The 13,565-nt window shown below is 45.1% G+C and overlaps 1 protein-coding gene across 1 annotated transcript in view; it reads right to left on the bottom strand.

The window, feature by feature from the left end:
- Window positions 1-343: 343 nt before the first annotated feature.
- GRIN2D (glutamate ionotropic receptor NMDA type subunit 2D) overlaps window positions 344-13,565 on the bottom strand; it is a 70,279-nt gene continuing 57,057 nt past the window's right edge. Inside the window, 5 exon segments of the mRNA XM_033962397.1 lie at window positions 344-1,906; window positions 6,417-6,649; window positions 10,224-10,411; window positions 11,194-11,354; window positions 12,428-12,657. Of these exon segments, the coding sequence (XP_033818288.1) occupies window positions 344-1,906; window positions 6,417-6,649; window positions 10,224-10,411; window positions 11,194-11,354; window positions 12,428-12,657 (2,375 nt within the window).

Genomic DNA, 13,565 nt, shown 5'->3' with positions numbered 1-13,565 from the left:
TGAGAAACACTGGAGGCCGTGTCCCAAAATATACTAGAAGGAGTCATCACCTCTGGCCCAGCCAGGAAGAATCTGTTCAGGACCTCTTCAGATGCGGCCTTCAGACACTTCAGGGGAATTGGAGGGGACGGGGCATCTACTGATGTCAGTCGATAGGAGAAACTGGCCTCCATCCTGAACTAAGTGTCATCCCAAGCAGTGTCCCATTTGAAAGAGAAGGGAAGGAGGTGATGTTGTATTCTGGAGCAGAGATAGGGTTAGTTTTGGCTTCAGTTGTATAAGATATAGGTATATAATGTATAAATATAGAATCCAGTCATGTCATGGCCTGCTAGTCTTATGGTCATACCTCCGACTCTAAGCTGGAGAAGTGGGCTGAGCCCCTCCTGCTGTAGAGGTTACCACTGCGGCTGATCCGGGGCAGCCACTCTGGTGAGAAGGTGTGTCTGTGGCACCTCAGATGACACCGGCTGAGGTCCTCCAGGCTTCGGGAAGTGGGGTGTATGGGCGCAAGGTCGCAGGAGTGGTGGTGGTGGTGGTGGTGGCGCCGGTGGCGGTGACAGGAGCAGTGGTCTCTCAGGTGTTCCCAGTCCAAGTGCCTTTCCAGTTTCTCCTCTGAGCAGCTGAAATAGCGTGGCTCCTTGTGGCAGCGGAGTGGTAGCAGATCTAGGCTGCTGCAGTAGCAGGACCCATGGCACGTGGCTGGGAGGTACTCCTTGCTCAGCTGCTGGTACTTGCCCAGCTTGTCCACTGACCAGTACCTCATTGGCTTGTGAGAAGCCGACACGGAGGCTTGCCGCTCCCTGGATGGATAGGTGCAGAATTGGTCAGGCGAATACCAACAGTCGTGGCCCAGCTCTGACTTGGGGCAGGGAGCCTCTATCTCGCAGATGTCGGAGTCGGAGTCAGACAGCTCAGTATATTCACTGGGGCCTGGGAAACTGGCTCCCATCACTAAGGGGTGGGAGTGGCTCCTGCAGATGTGTGAGCGGGTGGGGCATGTCTTGCGCAGCAGTGGCTGGGACTCGGGGTCAGCCTCTTCCCTACGTCGACGCCGCCTGCGGTCCCTTCCACTGCTGCTGACGCCGCCTCCACCACCATGGTCATCCTCATAGGAGAAGCGTGTGTAACTATAATGGGGGCCATCAAAGGACTCGGTGGCTGCCTTGCTGGGTCTGGAGCCTCCTCCACGCACCTCGCATTCAATTTCACAGGAGAGGGCTCCCTTCGGTTGGTAGCCACCGCTGCCACCAACATGATCATATTTCTTTCCTGCCATCTCTGGAGTGCGGCTGCCACGGGCCTGACCAGCTGACTTGGTAGCTCGCTCTTTGCCCATGGGGAAACTCTCATGGAGACCACGGGAAATCTTTGACTGCCATCCAGACGGCTCCGGCGCATCCTTCTCCCGTACAATAGCAAAATAAGAGGGTGGGTTTTCCAGGAAATGCTCTCTCTGTAGCGGTGGGGAGGACATTGAACAGGGGCCCAGCACCACCTTCTCCTTCCCGAAGGCCTGGCCACTCTCCGCCAAGTGGTCCGACAGCCCTTCGGGCTCTATGGGGCCGTAATAGCGGTGGAAGCCATCAGCAAAGAGGCTCTTCAGAGAGTGGCGGCTGGGAGCTGACTTCTGTCCTGAATCACGGCTCGAAGCATAGACCTCCTTGAAGCAGTTGGGGCTGCGGGCACGGTGCCAGTGTTCCACAGCCCGCCTCTCACGGGGCAGAAAGTTGGTACAGGGCACAGGCTGGGTGGGGGCCAGAGGCGGTGGTTGGGGGGCAGCTGCAGTGGCGGTAGCAGAGTTGGAGAGCGTGGGCACTCTTTGCAGTGGGTAGCAGTGGTTCAAGACGGGCAGCTGCTGGTCCTTCACTTTGGGGTCTTCTGCACTACAGCAACTGTACATGCCCTGGGGAAGAAGAGGAAAAAATGAGGGATGTTAAAATATGCCTAGCTTATTTGTGTGCCATGAGATGGAGGGGAATAGGGAAAGCAGGGGCCGCGCAGCTCTCTGTCTGGTCTCAATTGAGAACCAGCTGTGGATCTGGGGATTAGTGTGAGTCGCTCCCTTTCCCCTCCCATCCCACTGCTGCTGCCTTTCTCTTGCCATGCTTCTCCTTGTGTGAGATTGTTCATTTCTGAGAAGACTCAACAAGAGAATGGGAGAGAGGAGAGAAAGGATGGCAAGGGAAGAAAGATGAGGAGAAGAAAGGAGAACAAGGGAAGAGGGAGAGAATTAGGAGAGAGAAGAGACCCACACAATGATACACACACACATTGTTAAATACACATACATTCAAGGACAGGCATGCACAAATGCACGCAGAGGGTTAAATACACATACATTCAAGGATAGACACACACAGAGGGTTAAATAAATGTACGAGAAACACACACTCTCCCTCTCCCTATGAGGGATTCACCTGTGCAGCATAGAGTGATACAGCAGCGCAGTGTTCACGCAGCTGCTAATGTGACAGGCATGTTGATTATATGAAGATCGCTCTCATGACAGAGCAAGAGAGGGGAAACAGCGAGGAGCCGGGACCTGTCAGTAGGAGGGGGAGCGATGGATAATGAGAGATGTTAAAGCGCATGTAGGGGCTGCTGAGGAAGCTGAGCACGGCAGAGATCAGGGAGTCACTTGAATTAGAGGGGGGCTGGCCAGGATTTATCAGTTTTCGCTCAATCCCTGGCAGCACCAGGCTGACAATTACCAACATCCTCTGGGAGCAGATGAATGGCTGAGAGACAGGGTTAGGGGGGTGCAAAACAGAGAAAATCCCAGGGTGAATGGGACAAGAAGGTCTTTGGACTTGTTGGGGGGAGGATGGCGTTCATTATAAGATCAGAGATGCCCTGTGGGTAAAATTATGATTATTCCAGCTTTTCATGAATAATCTAGAGCTGGTCAACACCCCCTACTGAGGAATGGCATTACAGACTCATGCAGCCACCTCTGGGGTGTGTACTACAGTCAACTCAGCACACAGGGTTTCCGATTATCCAGCCTCAATATTGCCCCCCCCCCCTCCAATTCAATAAATTTGCACACCCAACTTTGCAATTAGCATGCAAATTTATGTGCCTAACTTAATAAGCTGCTAACTGGCCTTAACATCCAATTAATAATTGGTGTCGGATAATTAGCAGTTACGCACGTTAACTGTCTCAGTTGGAATTGTATAAATTGTGTGTATGAGTTTGGAGTGCGCAGCTGCAAGGAGGTGTGGACCTAAGAGGGGCTTGGGCAGGTCCAGGGGTGTGTCTAGCATGTTCGTGCGCAGGTTGTAGCACTCTTAACAGTCACACACATGTATTTTACACCAGTTGTTTGGCTAGCATAATAATCCTGTCTAAAGTCAAGCAAATAAATGAGGCCTTCAACAAGTATTCCACACAACGGACTTTATGAATTTGTGCGCAGCATCCTGGTTCCCATCTTTAGACACCCTTTTGAGAATTATTCTTGGGTAAGGGACAGAACCAAGTGTTAGGGAATGGAGCTATGTTTACAGTGCCGTGGCAGCAGAGCAGGAGAAGAGGGAGAGAGGAGAGCCTGAAAATTGGGGATAGGATTTCAGCCATTAAAGATCAGACCACAACACTCCACTTAAACCTTTTATGATCCCAGTAGGGGGATAAGCAGAGGAGTATGCATCATAGCCCAGCCCAGGAGCCTCCAGCTATGCCAGACCTGTGGGGGGAGAGGGGGAGGGAGGTACGTCTGGGCGGTTTATGGTACAGACAATACAGACAACTGCCTGAGGTTCCAAATTTTGAAGGTACCAAAGCCTGAGCTAAACAGGAGCCTGGGTTTCACTTGCTTTAGGTTTGGGCTGTACATATTTTCTCTAGGGGAGAAATCTCCTCTTCCCACTGCTCTCTGGTCTCGTCTATGGGTGCTGACGCCATAAATCCAGCTCTGATGACAACAGATGATGGGAAGGATAGACATGATGGCTTGTTATGATGGGTACTGCCAGAGCTGAATTCAGATCAGATGAAGAAGGGGACAAGAAAGGATTAAACTGCAGGTGAACATCGTCTTTATCCATCCGTCCCCCTTGCAATTTGGTGATAGCACAAGGCACCCTATCAGTTAAATTTATTCCAGAATTGACCTCCTGTAGGAAACTGGCATGATGAAGGGCAAGGACCAGCGTAAAGATACCCATAAGGATGTTGGAGAGTCAAACATAGATGCATACATTGACATTCAGATGATCAACTAATGAGTCATAAAAACACAAGAATTGCCATACTGGATCAAATCAAAGGTTCATCAAGTCCAGTCATGGCCAGGCCAAAGTCGCAAACACCTGGCAGAATTTTTAAAGCAGACACACAAGAAAAGGGGCAAACACGAGACATCAATCCATTCCAAAAGGGAAGCCTTTATTGTATAAGTCCCAACAAGGATCCGAGTTTCGACAATATAACAATTGCCTTCATCAGGAGACAAAAATACGACATAAAAACAAATAAAACATATATAAATATATAGTCACATATCCAAATAAGTCTATACTGATAAAAATATTAAAACCCAAAGTGGTGTCATGGCGTTTTTTCCCTTTTTTAAAGATAGCCTGACTACTCTGCCTCAGTTGTTTCTTCCTGCTTTTGTTTCACTCAATATCACATTCCCAGTAAACTTTGTGACAGTTTTCCCCTCTCTCTATTTAGCCTTTATTCACATACTCTTTCAAGTGTTCTGTTTAGATTTTATATTTTTTTGTAATTTTAGTTTATCTGTAGAATATTAAGCACACTTTGGGTTTTAATATTTTTATTAATGTTTTGATAAATATTTTTTTATCAATATAGACTTATTTGGATATGTGACTGTATATTTATATATGTTTTATTTGTTTTTATTTGAAATAATCACAGCTCTAAATTAAATAAATTAAATTAAACCATAAAGTGAAGTACTCAGACCTTGTACCTATAATTTAGTGATAACACCAAACAGAGGTAAGCTAAGGGACCATCATTGCCTTCACTTTCCCTTACCCAACCAATATCAAAAACATATCAACTTATTTGGAATGGTTGGGGCGTTGGTATCTGCTTGACCTCGATGGGGTTGAAGTACCTTGTGTAACAGTGCTGTGACTTTAAAAGCATGATTCAATCAAACCATTATATCATCCCTGTCTCCCCCGTCTCGAGTTTCGGCTCTTCATCAGGGAGGGACTCTATTAAAACAATAAATAATTTTTTGTTATTATTATAGCCGTATCAGTACGCTGCCTGACTTATCTATTCTCTAACTTTAAATGCAAATTAATGCTTAAATCTTCAATTGTACTATCAAACTTCCCAAACCTGTTATTGGCTCTATGGACCGGCACAGCGTCTTCCGCTATCCCTGCTTTCGACACCGTCCCGGTCCACAGAGCCAGTAACAGATTTGGGAAGTTTGATAGTACAACTGAAGATTTAAGCATTAATTTGCATTTAAAGTTAGAGAATAGATAAGTCAGGCAGCGTACTGATACGGCTATAATAATAACAAAAAATTATTTATTGTTTTAATAGAGTCCCTCCCTGATGAAGAGCCGAAACTCGAGTCGGGGGAGACAGGGATGATATAATGGTTTGATTGAATCACGCTTTTAAAGTCACAGCACTGTTACACAAGGCACTTCAACCCCATCGAGGTCAAGCAGATACCAACGCCCCAACCATTCCAAATAAGTTGATATGTTTTTGATATTGGTTGGGTAAGGGAAAGTGAAGGCAATGATGGTCCCTTAGCTTACCTCTGTTTGGTGTTATCACTAAATTATAGGTACAAGGTCTGAGCACTTCACTTTATGGTTTAATTTAATTTAGAGCTGTGATTATTGTGAATAGTGAATATTTATCACAGAATATTATTGATAATCTCCCTAGTAATAAGGTTATTTGTTTTTATGTCATATTTTTGTCCCCTAATGAAGACAATTATGTTATATTATCGAAACTCGGATCCTTGTTGGGACTTATACAATAAAGGCTTCCCTGTTGGACTGGATTGATGTCTCATTTACCCCATTTTTGTGTGTCTACTTTGCCTAATAGGGCAGATCCTTTTTTTCTATATTCTGAGAATTTTAAAGCAGGCCAGATACAATAGATTGACTGACCAGAGGTTGGCTTAAAAACTTATGAAAATGAATCAGTGGCTAAGAGTGGAAAGGTAGAAGGATGGGCTGTAAAGAATATTGAGTCCACATATGAATGTCCAGAAAACCAAGGATGATGGATGGTCAGTGAGGGACAGAAAGATATGGTGAACGGAAGAGGTGAGAGGAGGCTAACGCAGGCAAAGGGGAGGGGTCAATGGAGATGGACCAGAAGGATTGAAGATATAGATGGATCTGGAGGTGGTGTCCTTGCCATGTGCTGGCTCCACTATGTCACCTTACCCTGCTGAAGGCCAGGAGAAAATCCAGCTTGCCCGTATGCCTCATACAGTGCCGCAACCTCCAGTAGACTAGGTGCTCCCAGGCGAAGACCAGTAGGCTGAGTCCCATGGCCACCAGTAGCATATAGAAGACTCCTGCCATGTTATCGATGTCTAATTTGCTGCTCATCACTTCAATCTTGTCATTGTGACAAATGCCCGACAGCCACAAGCGTTCCAGCATCTCAATTTCATCTGAAAGAAGCAAGGGTGAAGAGCAAGTGGTGGTGGTGGAATGGCAGGAGGGACAGACAGAATAAAAATCAGAACAGAGAAAGTAAGAAGTTGGGCTCTAGGTTTAATGTTTAAGAAGATGCCTTTGCTGGGGATCATGGGAGGGCTCCTTGAGTAGTTGGTGGTTGGAGGCTGGAATGGTGTCATCACGTTTTGAGGTGGCAAAACAGACCTCTTTCACTCACTTCTTATTCTCCCCTACCACCATCTCTCCCAGGTGTCTCCTCACTTTCCTCAGCAGACTTCAAAAAAGTGTCTTAATCAACCTAATGTTAAAGCCTTGGTCAAAAATGCTAAAAAGAGAGGGGGAACTGGGGATTGAGGGGAGAAAGAAAATATAGAGGGATGAAGGTAAGAGGAAGAGAGGGGGGAAGGGAAAAAATCTTGGGAGATGGGAGGGAGGAGATGGCAGGCTAATCCAGGGCTTGGCTGGGACTTTGAGCTCCTGACCAGCTCTGCCAGTTGGATTGAGGTAGCATGGCAACTGTATTCTCAGGAAGGTTGATCTTTTTTCCTTCAAAATATCGGCTCCCATAGGTCTCTCGGCTTTGCTACACCCATCTGTTAGTGTTATTCCTAGACCCTATTTTGTTTGTTTGTTTATTTATTTTATTAATTTATATGCCATCTAAATAGATCCACAATACAACATATATAAAATCTTCTTCCAACTCCCGCAGCAGTATGGTTCCTGAAAATCTTCATGAACCAAAATGATATTTTAATGTTTGATTGCTTTTCTATTCTCCCATAGATTTTACGGCTTCTTTGGATATAAAGTGCCTTGAACCTTTTTGGTATAATGCAATTAATAAGTTGTGAATTAGATTAGATTTGCGAATAACGTAAACAATGCTTCTGTGGGAAAATAGACGTTAGCTTCCAGGGTCCTCAATACCGCAGCGAGTGAACGATGGATCCTATAGGAAAAACATGTTTCTCTCTTTTTGGAGTTGTTGCTTGCAACTCACTTCCTCGCCAATAGCGGCTACAATTCACGCACCCACAGATATGCAAAATTGCAAATAATGAATGCATGAATAGCGAAAATGCACTGTAGCTCTTTGTATTTGCTGATCCAAGCGTTGATAGTTCTGACTTTTTGCCCTGGATTCTGACCAATAGGAGGACTCTTCCAGCTGCTTATACGCCCTCCCACATCCTCTGACCAATAGGAAAGCTCTCCCAGCTCCTTATTCTGCCCTCTTAGCAACCTCTAACCAAAAAGTCAGCTTTCCCAGCATCCTGTACTCCCTCCCACAACCACTGACCAATAAGAAAGCTCTCTCAGCTGCCTGTGCTCCTTTCTAAATAGTTTAGTTTATTAAATCATTTTAATAAGGCCATTGTTTTAAAAAAAAAAGTATATAGGTGGCTAAAAATGCCTTCCTTACAAAGCCACACCTATTGCTTTCTCCCATCTAAATGCTGATGGATTTTTTAAATAATGAGTTTTAACAAACATCAAATCTTAAAAAAAATTACAACAAATTAAACAGATCTTGATTTTATTCCCTGATTTCCTTGAGTGCTGTGAAAAAAAGAGGCTGAAATTATGAAACCATGGTGAGGGAATAAGAGCCCTTCTTATCCTGGCCTTTCCTTAAGCAGGATCTGTGTACTTCACCTGGCTTGCAAAACCCAGGAACAGTTTGCTCTTGATAAAAAAAAAAAAAAAAAAAAAGGTTCTTGATTGGGAAAAAAAAAAAAGTGAATATTTCTCTCCCCTTCATCCTCAGCTGTCAGAGCTGAGTGGCAAGCACAGGGTGGGTAACCTAGCAACGGCCAGTGGCAAAAGGGGAAGATAAATGAGAAAGACCTCAAGCACAGGGTCGGGCTCTTAAGTCTTAATGCTCCATGAGATCTGGGCACAACTTGGGAAGACAGAATGGGTTGGGGGAGAGAAACAGGTGGAGAGAGGTAGAGAAGGAGAGGAAGAAAGACAGGAATGGTAAGAAGAGGAGGGGTGTAGAATGATGAGGAAAAGGGAAGAAATTGAGAAGTGGGGGGGAAAGAAAGAAAGAGACAAGCATGAATGATGGAACATGAGAAAGAGAATTAGGAAGAGATGAATGAGGAAAAAATGAAGAAAGAGAAAGAAAAGAGAGAGAGAGGATGACAGAGAAAACGAGAGGTAGGGAAGCCAAAAGAGGTACAGAGAGGGGATGGTAGGGAAGAAACATTAGATGAAATGAGGGAGGGAGAGAGAAAACAGCAAGTGACATGGAAAAAGAGGAAGGAAGAAAAAAAAAAAGGAAAAGGAGAGTGAAAGAAAATTTAGAGTGACGGGAGGAAAAAAAGAGAGATCATGGAATGCAAGAACAAAGGAAAGCGATGTAAAAGGAAAATGAAATGAACAATAAATAAAGATTAAGGATTCAGAGACAAAGAGAAAGAAGAGAGAAGGATAAAAGTGAAAGTGGAAAAATAATTTTAAAAAATCATCAGAAAGAAAAAATATAAGAGAAACAAAAAAGATTAAAAATAGGGGCAGACTCTGGCCAAACCTTCCTACAGAATAGGAAACATCGGCAGAAAAATAGCTAAAGCAGGAGAGTGACCAAACTCTCCTGCTGATGGGCTCTGACTGCCAGCCCTGATCCGCTCCACAACTTCCCTTTTCACTCCTCCCTACGGGGGATTTACACTTTCCCTTGCATGCAGCACTGCCGTCCTCATCAGAATTTTAATATGCTGGCAGCAAAAGCAAGGCCATCTTCCAGTAGCTCTTGAACAGAGGGTGGGAATGTCTGTGTGCCTGACTGTTATTTTAAAGATAAATGCCTGTACAAGACAGTGACTCGGCTCCGTATGGAATTTGCAGAATACACAGTCCTGATATAAGTATGTGGAGGGAGGGGGATAGGTGGCTATGTTTCCAGCAGAAGGATGTTCTATCTAGAATGGAAGACTGATTGCGCATCAGGCACTCAAGACATCTGGAGAGGCAAAACGGACAAGATGACTGCAAGGAGTACATTTGGTACCAGCATGCCAAACTATGCCAGAAGAGGATGAACAGAGAGACGTAGAGACAAGAGGATGTGAGAGGGACAACACAGGAGAAGCAGAACAAGGGAAAACCACACTCAAGAACAGAACAAAGCCATGATTTTCTAATTAGGCTTAGGAGCGCACATGCAACCACCTCTGGGGTACAAGGTTTGGTAGCACATTTTGTGATGCCCAGATAGTGTGAAAACTCCCAGACAGTGACAGAGTAGACTGACATTCAGAAAAAGAAATTGAAAGAAAGATGATAATAAAAATATAAGCCTCAGTTTAGATAGGGTCCAGTTTGTATATGGTGTGTATTTGTTCCAAAATTCCACTGTGGCCTTGAATTGTTGAGTAAAACCTCCTAGATAAATTCTCTCCCTGTCCGTTCCCCCCCCCTCCCAAACACACACACACACTTTATTTGGGCAATAAACAATCAGAAACATTTCCAATGATCCTTAAGGCTGCTACAAACAGCAAGAGTGAAATCAGTGGGACCTGGAGATAGAGATCAAGGCTGGTGTGTAGCACTTACCATCACCCAGGAACTGCAACAGAGCCAGGTCAATGAGACGTTTCCATTTGGAGCCCTTCTGCAGTGCAATTCCATACCCTGTAGTGGCAAACACCTTACCACTGCCGATGGTAACCAGCTTACACCCTTCATCCTTCCGGGCCATATAGTTCAACACAGCTGCATCATATATGAAGGCATCCAGTTTGCTGTTTGAAACAAAAGGGAGAACACCGATATCAGAAAAATTAAAGGAGAGAAATAGTAGCATGTTGCACTAGGAAGGTAAACTAAAGCAAGAAACTAGGAAAAGGAACCGGTAGGAACATAACAAGGTAAGGAGATTATGTGTTTTAGAGACAGAGAAATTGAGGACTTGAGGATATCGACAAGAGGATGGTGGAGAAGAGAACTATCGGGGGTGGGGAAAGATCCTCATGGCTCCTCAACAGGAGGCTGAAAGACAAGAAGTCAATTTCACACTGACAGGGAAAGTGAGGATAGATGTGTGAAGGTTTGAAAGATATTACTCCAGATGTGACCACTGGTAGGGGGTAGGGAAAATTGAGAGGGAGCAACTTTCAGTAGATATTTGGTTGGACATTTTCCCATTTGTTCCTGACATGTAACATCTGAGGTCATTCAGGAGTGATGACTCCCAGATTCAGCCAGCCAGATCTGCCCGACTCCGAATAAGCCTAGTTTCAAGAGAGACCCATGATAAATACATACAAGGTCAAAGTGATTCTTTTGGATATCCTGAAAAGCAACCCAGTCCAGGTAGTGAGCCCTCAAGAACCCAGAGCCCAGCATCCAGACCTTAGCCAATCCCAGTCAGGCTCATTCTTTGAACCTTATCAATATTCGCCTCTTCAGCACTGCCCGACATGTCTGCCTTGTCCTAGCCTTGTGTTGCCCCTTCTTCCTCCTCACTAGAAAACAGGATGCATGTGGCAACATGCGTCTGCAGGCATCACACCTCCTTCCTCACCCCATCTTTAGATTCTGCAGGGCGTCCTCCACATTCCGCTGGTTGTACTTCATCATATAGGTATGCATGTCGGGATAATTACTCCGGATGTTTTTCTCTGTGCTGCCATTGGGAACGGTGCCAAACTTGAGTGGTGGGTACTGCTCGTGGGGCTTCTGGAACTGGAGAGACAGAGAATACAGGGAAGGGGGTTGAGAAAGCAAGAGACAGACAGGTAAACTCCAACAGGGGTTTTTGGCTGATGGATGGCAGCTCTAAGGCACAGAGTGGGGCCAGGTCATATTGGTGGCCAGTTACAAGTGGCAGGAGCAGGGATTAGCTCTCTCAGGTCCTGAAAGCAGCAAGACTTGTAATTGCCTGCTCTCTTTACTCCTGAGTTCCCCCATCCCCCTCTCCTTGTCACTGAACCCCTTAAGCTTCCCCTAACCACTAAATGTCCCTAACTATACCACTGAGTCCCCCTATTCTTTATAACTTTGCATCAGGACTCCCTGCTTGCCATATTTCCAAGCTCTCTACCTCACATTTTTTTATCCTTGAGTCCTCTAACCCCCTTCTCCTGTATTACTAAGCCCTTGAAACTCTTTCTGTCAGCACTAGGTCTTCCCTAGGTTATCTTAACCCTTTCAGGACCATAAGGATCGTAGGCCAATTTTTGTGGTTTTGACGACATTTTTATGGTAAAAAGGGCTTGCAGATGCCAAAAAATTGATTTTTTTTGTGAAATATCATTATTTTTATTTTAAAAAATCACACTTCTGGCTTATGGACAGTGTGGCAAGTGAATCTTCTCGTCAATCTAGCAACGACGCTAATGAATGAATGTCGGAACCAGTTTGTTTACATAAAGGCAGTATCATATGGAATCCGTACATATCAAATTTAGAACCGTAGACTATCCCAATCAAAATTGATAGGATTTTAAAGTTATGGGACAAATATGTCCCTTGGTCCTGAAAGGGTTAAATCCTAAAAACATAAGAACTACCATACTGGGACAGACCGAAGGTCCATCAAGTCCAGTATCCTGTTTCCAACAGTGGCCAACCTAGGTCCCAAGTACCTAGCTAGATCCCAAGTAGCAAAACAAATTCTATGCTGCTTATCCTGAGCATATAACCTTTCCCCCTAGCCCCTCCCTCCTCACCAATGAATCCCTAATCCTTTTCCTTTGACCTTTAAGCTCCCCACCCCCATCCCTTTCTCTTCTGATCCTGAATTTTCTAACTCTTACCTTCTTGTCACTGAGTCCAGACACAGTGTCCACGTACTCTTCCTGAATCATAAAGGCAGCCAGGTTGGCAGTGTAGCTGGCCAAAAAGATGACGGCGAAGAAAGCCCAGATCAGCACCATAATTTTGCTGGTGGTTCCCTTTGGATTCTCCACTGGAACCGAATTGTTGAAGACCAGGGCCCAGAGCAGCCAGATCGACTTACCAATGGTGAACTTTGAACCGCCAGGCTCTGAAATGACAAAGATGGAAATTTTAGAGTCTAGACCAGGGGTGCCCACACTTTTTGGCTTGCGAGCTACTTTTAAAATGACCAAGTCAAAATGATCTACCAACAATAAAATTAAAAAAAAACACAAAGCACACTGTACGCATAGAAAATGTTAATTATCATTCCTATTCCAGGGTTTTTCAAAGAGGTCAAAGCAGATGACTCTATGCACTATCACCTCAGTAACAATCATACAAAAATAGACAAATATACCCCCCTCCCTTTTTACTAAACCACGATAGCAGTTTTTAGCGCAGGGAGCTGCGCTGAATGCCCAGCGCTGCTCTCGACGCTCATAGGCTCACTGCGCTAAAAACCTCTATTGCGGTTTAGTAAAAGGGGACCTTAGTGTAAAATATAGACAGCAGATATAAATTCAGATACATTTTGATCACTAAATTTAAAATAAAATCATTTTTCCTACCTTGTCTGGTGATTTCATGAGTCTCTGGTTGCACTTTCTTCTTCTGACTGTGCATCCAATCTTTCTTCCCTTCTTTTAGCCTGTATGCTTCCTCTCCCCCAACTTTTCCTTCCTCTCTCCCTGCCCTTTCTTTCTCTTTGCCTCCCTTTCTTTTTTTCTGTTTCTCTTCTTTCCTTCTGTCTCCCTGCCTGCCCTTTTTCTTTCTTTCTCCCTGCCCTCCCCCAAGCCACTGCCATCAGGGACCAGGACCTAAACTGCCATCGGGGACCAGGACCCAAACCACCACCAATAACAGGTCCAAAAGCCGATGCCACCCCAAGCTCTCCCTGCTTCGGCCGACCAGCATCGCGATCGACCTATTGGGGGAAATGCTGCCGGGTCCTGCCTTTGCGGAAACAGAAAGTAGGCAGGACTCGGCAGCAAGAAGAGGAAATGCTTCACTAAC

The sequence above is a fragment of the Geotrypetes seraphini genome, chromosome 10 (genome assembly GCF_902459505.1).
Source record: "Geotrypetes seraphini chromosome 10, aGeoSer1.1, whole genome shotgun sequence".
Lineage (NCBI taxonomy): Eukaryota > Metazoa > Chordata > Amphibia > Gymnophiona > Dermophiidae > Geotrypetes > Geotrypetes seraphini.
The sequence above is the reverse complement of the archived record's forward strand: the minus strand, read 5'-3'. Positions and strand labels throughout refer to the sequence as shown.